The 19922-nt window shown below is 36.7% G+C and overlaps 2 protein-coding genes across 3 annotated transcripts; both read left to right on the top strand.

Moving 5' to 3' along the window:
• The first annotated feature begins 2918 nt into the window (after window positions 1-2918).
• On the top strand, window positions 2919-16176 carry aup1 (AUP1 lipid droplet regulating VLDL assembly factor). Of its 2 annotated transcripts, none has more exons than XM_079891874.1 (12): window positions 2919-3121; window positions 3935-4072; window positions 4998-5148; window positions 6224-6414; window positions 7424-7496; window positions 8686-8759; window positions 9210-9276; window positions 10171-10276; window positions 10423-10566; window positions 11927-12078; window positions 13271-13359; window positions 15696-16176. In XM_079891874.1, the coding sequence occupies exons 1-12, from the start codon at window positions 3081-3083 to the stop codon at window positions 15739-15741; spliced, it is 1272 nt and encodes a 423-aa protein (XP_079748000.1). In that variant the 5' UTR covers window positions 2919-3080; the 3' UTR covers window positions 15742-16176. The 2 variants fall into 2 exon arrangements, with proteins under 2 accessions (XP_079748000.1, XP_079747999.1); XM_079891873.1 differs by having other exon boundaries at window positions 10171-10294.
• A 602-nt stretch (window positions 16177-16778) lies between these two features.
• tubb4b (tubulin, beta 4B class IVb) lies at window positions 16779-19812 on the top strand. The gene is made up of 4 exons (XM_079891785.1): window positions 16779-17018; window positions 18052-18160; window positions 18268-18378; window positions 18577-19812. Exons 1-4 carry the CDS (start codon window positions 16962-16964, stop codon window positions 19635-19637), a joined length of 1338 nt encoding a protein of 445 aa, XP_079747911.1. The 5' UTR covers window positions 16779-16961; the 3' UTR covers window positions 19638-19812.
• The last annotated feature ends 110 nt before the right edge of the window (window positions 19813-19922 follow it).

Below are 19922 nucleotides of genomic sequence, written 5' to 3'. Positions count from 1 at the left end.
AGCAGACAATTTTAATTTAGTACACTTTTGTGTGTATATATATATATATATATATATATATATATATATATATATACTGTATATATATATATATACATATATATATATATATTATCCGGACATCCGGCAAACACAGAGGACATACAGACGCAGCACAATGCCAGAACTTCTACGGTTACACAAACTTTGCTTTCGCCCCCTCTAAATCAGGCCCCTTTACCAGCATCTGCCATCTGTTCCAGGAGAATCTGTTTCACTCCCCGAGCCAAGCAAGGCCGTTATTGGTCCTAATGGCGCTATCAGCTAAGCCGCTAAACCCAATTACTGCTTAAAAAGGGAGGCCACCCCAGCTAATCATGGCCGCCTAACCTGATTTGGCTGTGATGAAGAGATGGGATAAAGATCAGTTAATGCAGGGAGAATGATCTCACAAATACAAAAAACTCAATTCATTTCTCTGGGAGGCCAATCTGTCCGATTCAGCGCTAATGGAGTGGAGTTTCATTAGACTCGAGGCGTGCTGCTCGCTCTTATCAGCCTGATGACAAATAATATCAAATAAGGGTGATCTTCATTAGCGACATGTGTCTCAAAAAGCTTCGTTTTGAGAGGGATTGATGCAGAATGTCTTAATATACTGATCTGGACATCATTGTGATGGCCTAACATGGAAGCAAGTGAATATAAATAATAACACACTGAAACAGCTCACTATTATTCATACTTAGGCTTTACAAACTGGATTTGGGATTTAAACAAACCCTATGTTTTATGCTTTAGCATGTTTGATTGTGGCACAGACATGAATAATAGGCTACCTCAAAACATGTAGCTTTCTCAAAAGAGTTTTTTTAGGGTGACTTATCTGATTTAAAATCTGATTTAAAACCTAAAAATGATTGGGACTTGGGCCTGTATAACCACGTTCCTAGCAACTGTGTGTGTGTTTATAAGAGGATACAAATTTGTGTAATTACGTGGGCATTATATGAGGACGTTTCCTGAGTCCTCGTAATTTAAATGGCTTAAAAACATACTAAACAATGAAATAAAGTTTTCTGTGTGTGTGTGCATATGCGTGTGTGTTCCTAAGGGACAAAATATCCTCAAAGATGGCAGTATCAGAAATCCCTGTCCTTTTGGGGAAAATCTTCAAATGGTTAGGGTTAAGGGGTAGAATATTGTACTGTATTAAAATAATTATGTCTATGAAAAGTCCCCATAAAACTAGCGTCCTTGTTTTGCGCTATAGTGAACTTCTTCAGACTCGTCTCTTTTGCTGTGCGCTTTTAGGCCTTAAAGTCAAGTTCTCTTAACACACTGTTAACCACACCATCTGTTAAAAGGTCTGGTTTGACAGCGTGTGTTGCATGCGTGTTCACCTGAGGGTACAAATTCATTTATTCTGCCACTCTCATCTGCAACCCTGCAGTAAGAGTGAGTTGTGCATGCGGCCGCGGGCTGAAGGGCAGGTCTGGACCAACAGAGCCGGGCCAGGCCTTACAGACGGACATTAGGCCAAACCGGAGTTAAAATCCTATTAGTTTCAGCTGGGAATCAGATTATCGTCGTCGAGAATCACTCGTCTGGCAACTAGGGTCTAATTTACGCCAATCAACAGCAATTATTGAGGGGAAGGGGAGCATCTATTAGGGAAGCTCATCCACTTAGGCTAATGAATGGGGCAGATTCAATCTCTAACTGAAGAGACGTATTTGGGAACTGCAGCTGGGGGCGAATGCACTGCATTCAAGGGGCACCACTGTTATCTGACTTTGTGTGTGTTTGTGAGGAGAGAGACATTCATTCGTACTGAGTTTTATTATAAATGGCAGCCGTATAGATCAGATGTTTCAGTATTTTTGTATTGTGTAGTTTAGGGCCTATTACATTTGCAGTAATACTTGGATCAATATATGACAAACTGCTTTATTTGTTTACTGTCAAACTGACCATGAGGGAGATTTAGCTACCCTGCTAAACTGTGACTTATTTCCATGAAGGAACAAAGTAGAAATATTAGAGAAGTTATGGTTTTACTAATGGATTTAATGTTTTAATTTATTGAATTATAATGGTGGGCAAACAAAAGGTCACTGACACCTACAAGAACGGCTGAATCGCTGTTTTCATAAAGTCTTGAGAGTTGAAAAGGTGACATTGGGAGATAAGAAAACTTGTGGTGTCTCCTAGTGTTTGAAAACAGCAAGTGCTTCCTGCACAAACTTCATTTCTTACAAAACAATATGGATTTTTATTTTCATAAGGCAAAAGGAAGAAAATGAAAGAAATAGTTAGCAGTTGTCTAAATATGTAAGAATAATAATTAAAAAAAATTGAAACGTTTAAACCCATTTAAAAATGTAAATAAAGGGTGTTAGACTGTATTGTAGTGCATACTCCATAACGCAAGATGTCAGTCTTCAACAATAAAAATGCACGCAGAAAAGCATGAAAATAAGAGAAAGATGAAGGGTGACTTGTTTCCGTTGTGTTTTGAAAACTCAAGAGGAACATAGATGCTTTATTTACCAGCCCATCCACTCTTGACTATTTGGTAATGTTAACAAATGCGGCAGTAGAGGTCGCTAGACTTTAACCTCGGGGCTTAGAAATGATGACAAATACATAATGTTAATGAAGACACTAATTTTACAATACATACAGTTGGAAAATTGAATATCGTTCTTGTTAAGCATAAAAATCTGCATCGAACAATATTTATGTATGCTGTATTTGTGTAAAATTGCACTTCTCCAATTATTTGGCGGTGTGCACTATAAGATATTGAGTATTATAATTTTTATTTGTTGTATAAAAGCGATCCTAAACATCTAAAGACCAATCAGATGCGTTATAGCAAAGCACGTGATTCAACACGGAAGTAGCTCTGGAGTGTCTAATCTCGTTTCTTCACTGAAGTTCTTTGTTCTTCATCTAGAAACATCAGCAGCTTCTCAACATGGCGAATAACAGCACAGGCTAAAAACGGGCTAGCGTCTCCCCCCTCTCACCTTCTGTTAAACCCTGAAGAATAGTATGCAGCAGCCTTTGACAATATCCCAGAAAGAGTTTAAATAATGGAAACGCGGGGGATTGAGCAGATGTTCGACTTCCAGCGGTAACTTATTCACATTTAAAGCTTGAAATGACAGCAGTTGCAGAGCTAACTCAATTAGCCGTAGCATGTTCAACATCAAACCCTCAAAAACACAACCGTATAAAGTCTGTTAGAGATCATTGAAGGATTTTCAAATACATACATAAGAAAATAAATAGTAAACACGAATGATTTCTGGTTATTTATGCACTTACGTAATTTAATAAACTATTTTTTGACATAAATGCAATTGAAACAGTATAAAAAGGGAATAATTTTATTTAGCAAGGACGCATTAAATTGATCAGAGGTGACAGATATGTTTTGCAGCATTAAAAACCATTACTATCTTACTACTTTAAATAAATGCTGTTCTTTTGAACAGTACTATTATGGTTTATAATGATAGTTTTACAGAAAGTCTGGTTGTGTTTACAGTTAATGAAACCTGCTAAATGTATATTTTTTATATAAACACAATGGGTCTTATTATTTGTGATTATTTATGTCAACAGTAAGGCCTGCTGCATGCAACAACAACAACAACAAAAAATAATAAATAATGCATGATCGTATAATAGCTGATTTTTCTCCACCAAAGCCTTAATTCATGTTTCTTAGGTAGTGTAGTAGTGATCCTGATATATTAGAGTAACTCATGACAGCAGAAATGAAGTGCACTAGTTAGTAAACTGGTGGAAATCGGTCATGCAGTCTCCTGTGTACACTGCCCAGATCTCTGAAATGGAGAGATGGATGTTGAATTCTGCCAAACGGCTGTTCTCAGAAATAGATCCTGAAGCTAGTTTCTATTCCTGTCATCTGTTTTCACAGGTTACCAAATGATCGCTTCATCCTCCTGCTGTTGCTGCTGTACTCCCCTGTTGGCTTGTGCTTGATGCTTCTGAGAATATTTATTGGTGTTCATGTGTTTCTAGTGAGTTGTGCACTACCTGACAGTATTGTCAGAAGGTAAGACGCCACACTGGAGAGTTAATACATTTAGAAAGCGCACCGAAAGAGTAAGATCGGAAATAAAATAATATTTAGAAAACATTGCATTTGTGGACTAGGTTTTATGTAGATAGCCTAATTGATCTTACTTCGTTACAGTGTTATTTTAGTATTATTTAAATGCTATTATAGTATTTATTAATATTTTGAATTGGCTTTTATTTTTATAATTTCAGTTTTCACTTTAATTTTGTAATTTTGTTATTATTTTGTTATTATTTTTTTTATTTTTCTATATAGCTTTAATTATTTTTTACTAACAAACTTATTTATTTCAAATCCAAGGCAACCTTTCTTAATGTTCTCTTCGTCATCTTTGGTTTTTTTTTTCTATTACCAGAAATAATTTTAGTTAACAATAACAATACTGCTGCTGTGTGACATGCTCAAACTTTTTATTAATGTATAATTTTTACACACATTTTTTACAGATTAATTTGTCACACACCTGATTAAGGTTATTATTAATAATTTGGTGATCAGTCACAAGTTTCCTAATGCTTGCATATAAATTGTAGTGTAAAATCTTTTGTCATTTTTGTTTGGCAGATTTAGGGTGTGTTCATACTTGGCAGGTTCGGTTTGAATAAAACGCTGGTCAAAATGCCATCATATGTACACACACACATAGCGAGCGCATTTAGCCCACAGCTTTGTTTAGGATATACTGTAAGTTTATTTATTTTTTATCTTTAGGTGCGGTATTAAAAATGACTGTGAACACCAAACGGAGGACTACATGTATTATTTTCTTTTTTTGGTCCGGACTAAAAAAAACCAAGTGAACCAATCTGCAAGTGTGAACACACCCTAAGTTTGTGTTTGTATGTTTGCAGTATTGATGCCAGTGTGTGTGAATTGGCATGTGTCTGTGCTGTTTCAGGTTCATAGTGAGAATAATGTGTTCAGTGCTGGGTCTGCATGTCCGGCAGAACAGCCCGCGCTTACGGGACAAAACTGCCCGACTTTACATCTCCAATCACGTTACACATTTCGACCACAATATTATCAACCTCCTGACCTCCTGTAACACGGTGAGTGTGTATGTGTGTCTCCCAGCATGATGTAATCTCTTTCTCCTCTGCTCGGCCCTTGACTTCTGTGTCTTTCATTGGTTAACTCACACAACGAGGTCTATTTCTTCTTTGGATGCTGTGCTGACTTAATGTTGGGCCAGAGGCCAGTGAATGAGGTTTAATTCTCTCTGTTTGCTCACTTCAAATGATTCACTTTGTTTGAATGCGTGGCAGGAGGAGTAACTTGCATTCAGTTTCAAACATTAGGTCATACTGCTCTGCTTGATCTAACATTTCTGTATGAGTTGACCTAGGTTTTAGTTAATAAAACTAAATAAATGTATTTATTATAAATGTATTATACTTTAACTTATTAATAATACATAATTGTACATTACAGTAAACAAAATTGAACATTTACAGTAAGTGTGTTAAATTATAATACATCTAAATTTTATACACATATATAATATACAAGTAACGTTATATAATTTACACAACTTGCACAGTTTAAATAATAATATACTCAGTATATGTACACTTAAAATTTTATTACCCATTAAAATGATCAAAAATGACAGTAAATACATTTAAAATGTGACAAAAGATTTCTATTTCAAGTAAATGTTGAACTTTATATTCATCAAGGAATCCTGTATCACAGTTTCCACAAAAATATTAAGCAGCAAATCAGCATTTACGAATGATTTCTGAAGGATCATGTGACACTGAAGACGGGAGTAATGATGCTGAAAATTCAGCTTTGCCATCACAGGAATAAATATATTCAAATAGAGAACAGTTATTTTAAATTGTATTAATATTCCACAATATTACCGTATTTTTGATCAAATACATTTAGCCTTGGTGAGCAGAAGAGACTTCTCTCAAAAGCATTTTAAAAACATTGCGATCACAAACTTTTGAGCGCGTTGCTCAGATGCATTATACAATGTTACCTATTTGATTCAGCTTCAGTTATAAAAGAATAAGACACTTTTAATTGCTATATTTCCCCTTTTTATATAATTTTGTAATTCTGTATCTAATCAGCTCCATCTAACCATGTTTGCATCTCTCTCTGTGTGTTTAGCCTCTGCTGGAGGGCCCCGTGGGGTTCCTGTGCTGGGCGAGGGGTTTTATGGAGCTGGGTCAGGGCGTAGGGAGCAGGACGGAGCTGACAGAGACCCTCCGCAGATATTGCTCATCTCCTAACACTTTACCCCTCCTGCTCTTTCCAGAGGAGGACACCACCAACGGCCGGACCGGCCTCCTCAAGTTCAGGTTCAAAACATTTTTCACAAATACACGTTGTTTCAAAGCAGCTTTACAGAAAATCATGGTGTTAATGTGTTTAATATCTTAATGGATTAGTTGCATTTGGCAGATTACAAGCAATAAGTCAGCTGAGATTTGCTAATTAGTATATATTGCCCTATGCAAGTAATACTGAATGTATGCAAATAAAGTTGGACATACTTGCATATCCAACTTTATATAAATAGCTGGGCGATAATATAGTTTACATTTCATGAAAATATTAACGATCAAGCAGTTGAGATTTGTTATATATATACCCTATGTTTATGTACTGTATGTATTCTGAAAAAGTTGGATATGCTTACATAAACTTGATATAAAGAGCTAAGCGATAATATAGTTTGCATTTTTTGATGTAAACAGTGTCGTGGTTGATATTTGCTTTAAAGTATATATTGCTTTATGTGAGTATACTGTATTTTTGAAGATAATCTGTAGTGTGAAGTTGGATGCCATACATAATAAGGTCTCAATTTGTAGGTTTGAAGAATGATATATCAATTTTTCCCCCTTAAATTAATGCTATAGTGTATAATAAAATAAACTATATGAAATGTCTCTCTGATCTTTAGGATGACTGTAACAGTAATATGCCTGAAAGAGATTTCATCCATTTAGCCAACAGCGACTGCTTATACAGCGTAAATACCTGTTTATGATGTATCTGATTTGGTTTTAAATGTGACTGTACTGTATGTAGACAGTCAGGTGCCTGATATTAATAATGTTTGGTAAGTAAGGACTGCTTAAATGCAGAGACATCTGTGATTAAATGTGGATCTGTTCTGGGAGGTTTGCCAGGTCCTCTCTAAGCTTCCTTGAAGGTTCCTCTCTAAGCTTTACTGATCCTCAGATTTAGCCTTTACTGCCTGTTAATCAGCTGACACCCACCTTGCCATTAGCTTTTAGATGATGTTTCCTTTTCTCTTTAAGAAAGATGCCATTTTTAAAAGACCAACTTCTCTCTCCTCAGCTCTTGGCCTTTCTCTGTGTCTGACTCCGTCCAGCCTGTGGCATTGCTGGTGAAGAGGCCCTTCATAGCTTTGGTAATTGCATTTAAACCCTTTTTTATGATCCTCTCTTGTTGAATGATTTAACCCGGTTAAATTCACACACATAATAAGTAATATTTACCTCTCTTGCTCTGAACGTCTATGTAATGTAATCCTACCTGTAGTTTTTATGTCAATGCTGCACTTGTTATTTCTGTAGATCACTTTGCTATGAAGCCATCCACCCAGGCATTTAAATAAGACTGAATAGCTAATTGTAAATCGTTTCTAGAGTTCCCAGATCTTTTTTTTCATTCTCAAGTTCCTGTTAACACACACAAGATAGTCTTTGTGTGAGCGTGGATATTTATAGCAGCACTGATAATAAGTGATTCACAGTGCAATAGAAAGACGGACTGTCAAAGGTCGGCAGATCGGCTCATAGCGACCTCTTGCTCCCATTACAGCTTTGCAAAATGGTTTTATTATTATGTTTTGGTGAACACTGGATATGATCCATTCCTTCAGCTGCTGTATTACATCAGGGTTTTCAATCTGTTGAGATGTCACGGACCCCCAGATCTGATTCATTTCAATTTAAAAGGCAGCTAGATATTTGTACGTGTAGAGTATGGAAGCTTGTTTTAGCTACAGAATAAATAATTGCAGCTTTTTATCTCACAATTCAACCTTTTCTTCTTGCAATTGCAAGTTTACATCTTGCAATTTCTAATTGGCAGTTAAAAAGTTAGAATTGTGACATTTTCACGCAACTGACATTGTAACTCGTAATTGCACATTTATATCTCGCAATTCTAACTTGTTTTTCTCAGAATAAAAAAAGATATTCTTTTTATTATGCTTTCTTGTATCAAAAAAAAAATGATATAATTTAGGTTTATAATTGTAATAACTTATGTTTTCAACTTCTCAGGCTCTAAAATTTATACACGCTACTCTAGCTTTAAGTCTTACACATTTATACATGACCTCTGTTACTGTTTTGCATGTGAAAACAGCTGGTGCAGTTCACACTAGCGTCCATCAGGACGGGGCGAGTTACTGAATGCCGGATAGGTGTTTTATATAAATGTGGGCGGTCAACTGGGTAGGGAGAATTGCGTTGTGCATGTGAAAGCATGTCTAGATAAAAATCATCAAGCCATCGACATGCACATAACTGTGTTCTGTTAAACACTAGCATCTAGGATAATATAAAAGGTCTTTCTCTGTTTCTTTTCAGAACACGCCAGAATCCTCATGGCTGAAGGAGCTGCTGTGGACCTTTTTTGTACCGTTCACAGTGTACCATGTAAGGTACTACATATTACAGTCTCTCCTTTGTCCAGTGGCAGTATTTTAAACGTACAATCCTCTATTGCTGCTCGACAGGCCAGAACTGGTAATATTATAATGAAGCTTTTCAGTATTTAATAGCCTCAGGAGTCTTGCGAATGAAGCCTATTAGACTAACAGTTTCAGGTTTAGTCCTGAATCTTTGTGCATACTTGCCTGTTGCCAAATATTGTACTTTTATTACTGTCACTTTTAAATATTTGAATATATTTTAGTTTTATAAAATGTTGACATTTTGAAGTAGATGCTAATGTTTAATGGTAATGTTTAATGTTGTAATTATTGAGTGAATAAAGGAAGAATCAGAAGCATATCATGGCTTTCTGAATGAATAAACTTTCTTTCTCACTCTAGTTAAGTGTCTCTGTACAAAATTGTAAGGTGTGATTGTTTTGAAATGCTCTCAACTAGATGGCTCCCACCATTGTCTAAAGAAGATGGTGAATCTCACCTAGAATTTGCCAGCAAAGTCCAAGAGGTAAAACTTTTTCCCTTTTGTTTTTTTGCTTGTGTTGAAATTCTGTGTACTATTTTATCCAATAGACATTGAATGTTTGACCTTTCCTTTTTACAAGTTTCTGTACTTTCTGAAAAATATTGCTGTGATTTATAGTCGTCGCCAGTTGTAGCCTGATTAATGTGTATACATGCTGGACAAACCCGAGCTACCACAAAAATAAGAAGCAGCACAGCTGTTATCAACATTGATAATAATAAGAAATGTTTCTTGAGCAGCAAATCAACATATTAGGATCATTTCTGAAGGTGACACCGAAGACTGGAGTAATAAAGCTAAAAAAATTCAGCTTTGCATTACAGAAATACATTTTTACATTTAAATTTGTACATGTACATTTTTAAATGGTTATTTTACATTGTAATAATATTTAACAATTACTGTATCTTTGATTAAGTAAATGCAGAATTGTTGAGTATTGAGACTCTTTCAGAAATATTAAAAAATAATTGTAGTGACTCCAAACTTTTGAACAGCAGTGTTAGTCCGATTTCGCAAAAACTGGACTGGTATGATTCAGCTGGAGCATTAAAAAAAACTGAATGAGTCCTACTAAAATAAAGTGCATGTAAATGCATGTAGCGATCCTCTGCCTATAGCCTGTTGAAAGTTTGTAAGTCATGCTTCTGTAGTAATGAATGCTCTGTGAAATGCCTTGAAATGTAAAAGATTTTAAACCATTTTCCGGAAATGTCATACTTGGTTGAATTAGCATTAAAAACATGTTCAAACAAACCATTATCTTATTGTCCACTGACATGGCTTTTCATCTGCCTAACCTTCAGATCCATTTCATGTCCGTTTCAAAGCTTCTACGTGTCGTTTGATGTAATGTTCATTGTGTCCCTCCGTCAGCTGCTGGCCACCAAGCTGGGCGTGATCTCCACACAGATCACTAAAGCAGACAAAGCCGAACACATCAAAAGGAAAAGACACACTGCCGCTCAGACTGCACATTCAAGTAAGAACGGATTCAATGGTGAGAAATGAAATTATGATGTATATATACATCATAACAAGTTACAAGTTAGATCACTGAATCAACATAGTAGATGTATTTTGTCTTCTAGTGTAACATGAAACCGTTTTTTTTTTTTTTTTTTTCAGATTTGGGTGCCAGACCTCGCACAGTGGCACAGGGTTTCCTGGGCACAAGTGCAGGGGCCGAAGACTCACGAGTAGCACGTATGGTGCAGCAGGTGAAAGAGGTTCTGCCTGACGTCCCATTATCGGTCATCACCAGAGACCTGTGTATGTCTTCCTCCCATAATGCTTTGCCGTATGCAATTAGTCACTAACATGAAATCCCCTGAAATATTAATTCAGACTAGCTTCAATAAAAGCAACTGTGCCATTATACTCTTTTGTGGCTCCCCTATATGCGTACTAATGCAAAGCTGATTTCTTGGGTTTAAGCAATTGAGTTTCAGCCAGTATGTATTTGGTTAAAGGGATAGTTCACCAAAAAATTTCAATTTGCTATTGATTTACTTGCCCTCAGGCCATTTAAGATGAAGGTGAATTTTCTTCTTGAGTAGAAGAGTAAAGGAGTTTTTAGCTGATACCGTGGTTCTTGGTTATTCATATAATGCAAGTAAAATTACTACTGTCACTTCAAAAAATCATATACAGGCAAAACAAAATTGATACCCGTGGCTCCTGACGATACATTGAGGTCTTAAGAAGCAAAAAGACCTGTGTGTGCAAGAAACTGAACATCATTTACAACATTATTTCCTGTAATCCACAGCCTCGCCAACGGTGTAACGACAGTCTGGAGCGCGAGCTTCCTGTCGCATAATGACACTGGAGATCAAACGTTAAGAATCTGTGAAAAGTCAATCTTCCCAATTGAAGTTGCGCATGCAAACGTAATCTTAATTTTTTATATAGGTTGCGACATCCAGGATAACTCAAGTATAATTTTGATGAACAATACAACACACACGTCTTCGCTTTGTGTTTTAAAAAAACACAGCATCAGCTCACATTTGAGTTTGCTCCAGCGCGTGCTTTATCCTGCGACAGAAGATCTCGGGACCGTTTGCCGAGGCTGTGGATTACATGTTATAATGTTGTAAATAATGTTTTTTGCACACACCGATCGTTTAGCTTCTTAAGACCCTTAATGTATCGTCAGGAGCCATGGGTATTAATTTCGTTTGGCCTGTATATGAAGAGTTCAGATGCAAAAGCCTCTAAGTGCCATCTGAAATTTTCTTCTAGAATGATCATTTTTATCAAGCTTGTATATATAAGTTCAGTAATTTCACTTAAATGGCAATGAAAATTACCTATTAATTGTCATTTAAGTGAAATTACTGAACATAAATATGCAAGCTTGATAAAAATGATAATTCTGATGGCAGATGGCACTTTGACTCTTTGACACTTTGTTTTTTGACTCTCAAAGTGATGGTAGCCATTGACTTGCATTGTGTGAACCACCAAGGACCATGGTTTCAGCTCAAATTAAAAATAGTTTACTGCTCTACTGAATAAAAAAGGCACCTAAATCTTGGATAGCCTGAGGATGAGTGCATTAACAGTACATTTTTATTTTTGGGTGAACTATCCCTTTAAGAAATCCCTTTCTTTCGTCTCTGTACAGTACAGACTAACTGTGTGGACACAACCATAACCAACCTGCTGGAGCACGCTGACCAGTTCAGCTCGGAGGCTGCTGCGAGCACTCCTTCAGCTCCAGCCAAACCTGCAGCTTCCTCCTCTCTGTCTGTAATGGCATCCACACCCAATTTAAAGGTACCAGCGACTCTCACATCACTCGCTGAAAAGATGCAGCTGCAAATGAACCAGTTTTTTAGCCAAAGTTTGTTTAACAAGTAGTGACGTTTGGTTCTTGAATGAATCGTTCTTTTAATCGAGTAACCGGTCGAGCCGGTTCACAGAATTGAAATGAATTGAACTTTAGTTCTAAGTTGATGACACAAGATCTACATCTGAAGTATGCTCAGCTCTGAATGAGTCAATAAGCATAAGGAATCAGTTCGAAATGAAAGTCAACCTCATATTACAACCCCACATACTCATATTTGCATGCTTTGGACAGTCACGCAGTAAATTCAGTGTTTGAGAGGTAAAAGGCAGCAGCTATAGCAATAGATGCTATTTACACTAAGTACAAATAGTGATAGATGCTATTTATACTAAGTGTAAATAACAACTAGAATCTAGATTTCTATATTCTAATGTGAAACACAACATTTGAGTGAAGAAGAGACTGTTTCATTACCTTTATGTTTCGAAATGTCCATTCAGTATAAATTCGATAGTACAGTCGGCAATACGAGGATGCATCCAATCATTGACACTGACACCAGAAATATGCAAATAAGAATGTTAACCCAGGTTTAGGAATGTACAGTGTGAAACGTTAGCTTATAAATATTATATGGATAATATGAATTAATTGTTAACCCCGGGTAAATTATGAGCAGTGTGAAGCAAGATAACTCAGGATTCCTTTTACCCAGGGTTTAGAATGACCCAGGGTTAACTATTTCAAGTGTGAAAAGCACTATTAATCTGTCTGGACAAGCTTATTGACTCATTTGGTGCTGCACAAAGAGCGTGTGTGGGTGCTACCTCAGATACGCATCTTGCGCCATCAACCCAGAGCTAACATTTCAATTCTGTGAACCGACTCAACCAGTTACCGACTTAAAAGAAGGATTTGTTAAATAATTGAACATCACTATTAACAAGACCATTTACGATTTATTACACTGTATAAATCAAATTTGCAATATTCTTCAGTGTACCACAAAAACAAGATCTGTGTTTTGAGTTTGACCTTATTTTGTACAAACTGTACAATGGCTTTTTTCTTGCATGGCCTATATTAGTGAATTTACCTATAAATAGCAACTTTGAAGCCTTTTGTCTGACAGGATATTTATATAATATGTCTAATGTCTGTGTATTCATTCAACAGCCAACTGCCAAATCTTTTGGGAGATCACCCACAGACAGACACATGACCCTACAGGAGAGAAAAGAAGCCTTATATGAATATGCAAGAAGGTAATTGTTTTATAAATACTAAAATAATGTTTGAAACAGTGTGTTGGAAAAACTGTTGTTTGACAGTGTCATATTACACTTGATATTTTTGAGTAGTTAAGGCTTGATTTCTTTCATGGAATCTACCTGAATAAATCATGGAAAAATCCCTAAATTATTTAGTATATGACACAATGAATTTAATATTTTTAGTGAAATCTGCTTTTTTATTTTAAGTTGTCTCTCAAAATTGTGTGAATTCGAGTGAATGAAAATAACCTATTTCTATTTGACTTTGAGTTATATTCATGGTTTGAAATTAACTTACCGGCCAATTTGGCTAAAAAAAAATGTAAGTTACCGGCCATTCAGAACTTCTACTAGCCTAAAGAAATAAAAAAATATATATATATATACAGTGTGTGCAGAATTATTAGGCACGTTGATTTTCTGATCATATTTTATTTCCAGGAACATTTTGCCAATTCCAAACCATATTAAACTTAATAACTACTATTAATTTTCTATTTAATCATGTATAAGTGATATATAATTGTTCTTGAAGGCTGGAAATGAAAAATGTCTTATTTTCAGGTGTGCAGAATTATTAGGCAAGTTTTCTTTTACAGATAAAATAAGCCAAAAATGAGATTTAACAAAGACTGAAAAGTCAAAAATTATTAAATCCCCATGAGAAGAATGCAATACTAATGCAATACTAGAGATTACAGTTAAGGCATGACCATTGGACAGTGAAATGCTCATTGGGTCAGCAGGGTCAGACAAAAACAGGTGGAGAAGAAAAAACACATGTTAACTGCAAAAGAATGAAGAATTAAGGTGAAGAATTAAGTGTGAAACCATCAGGAACCCTTTAGTCTTCAGCGCCACCATTTTCCAGAACTGCAACCTACCTGGAGTCTCCAGAAGAGCAAGGTGTCAGGATCTCAGAGACTTGGGTTAGGCAAAGAATCCTAAAAAATGACCCCCTCTTAATAAGAGTCACAAGCTGAAGTGTTGTTAAATACATGAAGACTGTTTTTTAATAGGCTTTATAGACAGACAGATTGAGAGTGACTCTTGAAGGACCAGCACCACATCCTCTTCTACCACTGTTTGAAGAATTCATCTTCCAGAATACGTTTTGTGAGTTTATTTTTAGTCCATCTCCTACCCTGAAGTCCGTTTTGCAGAGATGGACTAAAAATAAACTCACAAAACGTATTAAAACGTATTCTGGAAGATGAATTCTTCAAACAGTGGTAGAAGAGGATGTGGTGCTGGTCCTTCAAGAGTCACTCTCAATCTGTCTGTCTATAAAGCCTATTAAAAAACAGTCTTCATGTATTTAACAACACTTCAGCTTGTGACTCTTATTAAGAGGGGGTCATTTTTTAGGATTCTTTGCCTAACCCAAGTCTCTGAGACCCTGACACCTTGCTCTTCTGGAGACTCCAGGTAGGTTGCAGTTCTGGAAAATGGTGGCGCTGAAGACTAAAGGGTTCCTGATGGTTTCACACTTAATTCTTCACCTTAATTCTTCATTCTTTTGCAGTTAACATGTGTTTTTTCTTCTCCACCTGTTTTTGTCTGACCCTGCTGACCCAATGAGCATTTCACTGTCCAATGGTCATGCCTTAACTGTAATCTCTAGTATTGCATTAGTTTTGCATTCTTCTCATGGGGATTTAATAATTTTTGACTTTTCAGTCTTTGTTAAATCTCATTTTTGGCTTATTTTATCTGTAAAAGAAAACTTGCCTAATAATTCTGCACACCTGAAAATAAGACATTTTTCATTTCCAGCCTTCAAGAACAATTATATATCACTTATACATGATTAAATAGAAAATTAATAGTAGTTATTAAGTTTAATATGGTTTGGAATTGGCAAAATGTTCCTGGAAATAAAATATGATCAGAAAATCAACGTGCCTAATAATTCTGCACACACTGTATATATATATATATATATATATATATATATATATATATATATATATATATATATAATTTATTTTGGCTAGTAGAAGTTCTGAATGCCGGTAACTTACATTTGGCCGGTAACTTACAGAAGTTCTGTATGGCCGGTATATATATATATGCTATGCTGTGACGTAGTAAATCTGATTTATTGCTCTCTTTTTTCCATTTATATATATATATATATATATATATATATATATATATATATATACCACAATTTTCTTAAATATTTTATAATTATCACCTTAAATTTTTTAAATTCAATTTACAAGACCCTTGATTCATTTTTTACTGTGTAGAAATTGTATGTTGTACTCATTTTATTTTGTTGAGTAATCTGATTCTTTACTCTCTGTTCACCCCACCCGCAGACGATACATTGAAAAACATGGACTGAACAAAGAGGATGATCTATGACCTTGGACAAAGACACACCTGAGGAATTGTTTAGGAAAGGCCGCTGCTTAACACAAAATCCACATAGACAAAGAAGAAATTATAGAGTTGACCCAGAATGAAACATTTGTGTTTACCAAACATACAGAGAGAAGACTGGATTTTTTCCTTTCTTGTTTTTGTTTCTTTGTAAATCGTCTTGCATGGCAATCATGCATGTCTTTTTATTATTTCTCTCTGCAACAGAAAACAATTATTTTGGTAAACAATTTGTATTGAGACCCAGTGACCTTGGCACACTTCATATTATTTTTTATAAGGTCCTTGGGTAGAGAATAAGGGTTCAGAAACATATGGCAGTGAACTGAAACAACTCGAGGTTCATTATGTGGTTAATGATACATGTTGATGCAATATCAGCTTTTAAAGACATTAAAGATCATATAGAAATGCTAAGACTATTGTGATTGTGTCTCTTGTACTTTATAGATTTATTACATCATTGGAAATGTATATCTTATTTATGCATATTTTTTGTGAATGAAAATGAAGTTGTCAGGGATAGATGAATAATTATTATCCATATATTATATTATATTATCCATAGGTCTTATAGCATGTCAGTGTTATTTTTGTCATCAGGATTTTTTTTTTTGTAATGCTCTCAGCTTTTTCTTCATTTACACAAAATTAGGTTCAATAAGCTTTAAACCTATCAGTGTTTTTTTATTACTAGTATTATAATTACTTTATTTCTGCCTTAAGTTATAAATGAATTAGCACCTTGTAATGGCCATGGGAGACAAATGAAAGGGTTAAACTGTCAAAACTGCTTCTATTATGTTTTATTTGTCCTCTTTAGGCATATTTTCCAAGTTTTGGAAAATATACCTGCAGCGCTAACTCCTTTTTGATTTTTTTTTAAATACATTTTTTTAGATAAGCGTTTTGAATGTCGAGAGCCGTTATAACCGTTCTTCTAGCCAATGGTAATTAAGCCTGCCTATAATGACGCATTCGTCTGGATAAACCAATCATAAAAATGAGCACACACAGGAGCCAATGAGAATGCTGGAGAGGGCGCACAGCAACCTATGAGAATGATGGAAATGTTGATGATTTCTCCAGACTGAATAAGTAGGAGCACATCTCATTTTACGACCTCATTGTCGAGGGGTTTGAGTTAGAAGATTTTTTGTTTCAGTCATATTTTGGGGTGTTAAGCAAACAAATACGCAAGAATGAGGGAGATTGTGCATTTACAGGCTGGACAGTGCGGCAACCAGATTGGTGCTAAGGTAAGAACTGAACGAATGTGTATCATTTATTGTATTATGGAATAAAGTAACGTTTCCTTTTGAGGAAAAGCTAATCTTCGCGGCTTTTATGGTCATATCGTTACATTGTTAGCTAGTTTAATCGATTACGTTATTATTAACGTTACATATTTAGTATTTTCATTTGGCTGACTTGTGCTCTGTTTATATTATTAGTTTTATTATTGTTTAATCTTATCTTCTAACGGCTATTTTGTTTTAAATATGGCTTTGGATTCATTTGAACAGGCAACAAGTTTTAAAAAAAAATCTTATTTTTGAGTCCTCTACTTAGAATCGACGAAAAGTGACTTAAAAGGGAAAAAAAAAAAAAAAATTAAGGAAGTTTATTGTATGAAATCCGCACGATTTGAATGAACTAATGGTGAAACAATGCGTTAGTTTTAGGGTGTTGGCCGCGCCTGACCGGCGTAATGTCCGATGCGCAAGCGAGTCGGTTCTTTGTGTTGATTTGGTAGAGCCGAATCTTTCGAGATTTTGCTCCTCTACTAAAGTTGTCAACCGAATTTTGGGAGAGGCGAATAGATTTGAACAAACCGTTCGAACGAGTCGATTCGCTTAGAAGAATCACGTGTCGAGTAATGTGGCCGGTTGAATCTAGCTCATGGAAAAGTGCGGGAACGCTAATATCATGTTGAAAATACCCTCTGGCCCCATACAAAGACCGAATCTGAATAATTTCATCTCATTGTGCAATATCTAAAGTTTAAAATTCGAGACATTGAGTGCCGTGGTACTACGTCGCTGTTACTTTAAGCTCCCGGGTGGTGTAAAATGGCTCCGGTGACTTGGCAAACTCCATTTTAAAAGTGGAGCCCATGTAACGGAAAGCTCTGGCTATTCAATATTGGATTAACCTAGTTTTAATCGCTTCTATTTGCCTTTTATAAACCAATTCCATATCAATGCGTTTTGGTCATGGTCTAAATAAGTCTTTAGTCTAACTAAATTGAATGGGTAAAATAATAAATATTTTGTATCCCTCTTATTTCAGTTCTGGGAAGTCATTAGCGACGAGCATGGAATTGACCCAACAGGCAGTTACCATGGCGACAGTGACCTTCAGCTGGACAGAATTAATGTTTATTACAATGAAGCCTCAGGTGAGCAGAAATTAATGCCTGTTGTATTTTTACTTGACAAAGATGTATTATATGGCATTTTGTCCAGGCATTTGTCCTAAAAGTCTGTACTTTTTGTTTTTTTATAGGTGGAAAGTATGTTCCACGTGCCGTACTCGTCGATTTGGAGCCTGGTACAATGGACTCCGTGAGGTCCGGTCCATTTGGTCAGATCTTCAGACCAGACAACTTTGTTTTTGGTAAATATTATTTAAAAAAAATATTTTTTTTACTAATATGCACCCGAGAGCAATGGTTTAGTTGGGACATCTGATTTAGAACAAAATTATCCTGCTCTTGCTCTGAACAAAATTTGAATGGCAAATTGTCACCTGATATGGATCTAGTTTCCTTTTGTGTTGAAGTAACTAAACTCCTAACCATTTGTCACCTGATAGGCCAGAGTGGTGCTGGAAACAACTGGGCTAAGGGCCACTATACCGAAGGAGCTGAGCTGGTTGACTCCGTTTTGGACGTGGTTCGGAAAGAGGCGGAGAGCTGTGACTGTCTGCAGGGCTTCCAGCTCACTCACTCCTTGGGTGGAGGTACAGGGTCTGGTATGGGAACCCTCCTCATTAGCAAAATCCGTGAGGAGTACCCAGACCGTATCATGAACACCTTCAGCGTGGTGCCCTCTCCTAAAGTATCAGACACCGTGGTAGAGCCCTACAATGCCACACTGTCTGTCCATCAGCTGGTGGAAAACACAGACGAGACCTACTGCATCGACAACGAAGCCCTTTATGACATCTGCTTCCGTACTCTCAAACTCACAACACCTACATATGGTGACCTCAACCATCTAGTCTCTGCCACCATGAGCGGTGTCACTACCTGCTTGAGGTTCCCCGGTCAGTTGAACGCAGATCTCCGTAAACTGGCGGTGAACATGGTGCCCTTCCCTCGTCTGCACTTCTTCATGCCAGGCTTCGCTCCTCTGACCAGCAGAGGCAGCCAGCAGTACCGTGCCCTGACCGTTCCCGAACTCACCCAGCAGATGTTCGACGCCAAAAACATGATGGCCGCCTGCGACCCGCGTCACGGCCGCTACCTGACTGTGGCCGCTGTCTTCCGTGGCCGCATGTCCATGAAGGAGGTGGACGAGCAGATGCTCAACGTTCAGAACAAGAACAGCAGCTACTTCGTAGAATGGATCCCCAACAACGTTAAGACCGCCGTCTGCGACATTCCACCTCGTGGTCTCAAAATGGCCGCCACCTTCATCGGCAACAGCACTGCCATCCAGGAGCTTTTCAAGAGAATCTCTGAGCAGTTCACAGCCATGTTCAGGCGCAAGGCTTTCCTGCATTGGTACACGGGAGAGGGCATGGACGAGATGGAGTTCACAGAGGCTGAGAGCAACATGAACGACCTGGTGTCCGAGTACCAGCAGTACCAGGATGCCACCGCTGAGGAGGAAGGCGAGTTTGAGGAGGAGGGTGAAGAGGAGCTTGCTTAAGAGGAGCATGCTTAAGTTGACTACTGTTGTTGTGTGGTCCATGTTTTGTTTTTTTGTTCCCTTTTTTCTAAACTTGTCACCCTTTTATATTTTTTCTTACTGCATTTCCTGTCACTTAAAACCTTCAGTTGTTCCTCTTCATGTAAGTGTTAATAAAACAAATACAAGAACTTAACTGGTTGACTAGCGTTTCTATTCTTGACAAGGGGAGGTCTTTCAGGTTTAAAGAAATGTGGAAAGGTATTAAAGTTGTTTAATTGAGCTCTGAAATGGTCAGGTCTTTAC

The sequence above is a fragment of the Squalius cephalus genome, assembly GCF_949319135.1.
Source record: "Squalius cephalus genome assembly, chromosome: 14".
NCBI classification, from domain to species: Eukaryota; Metazoa; Chordata; class Actinopteri; order Cypriniformes; family Leuciscidae; genus Squalius; species Squalius cephalus.
This window is presented reverse-complemented; position numbering and strand designations above follow the sequence as displayed.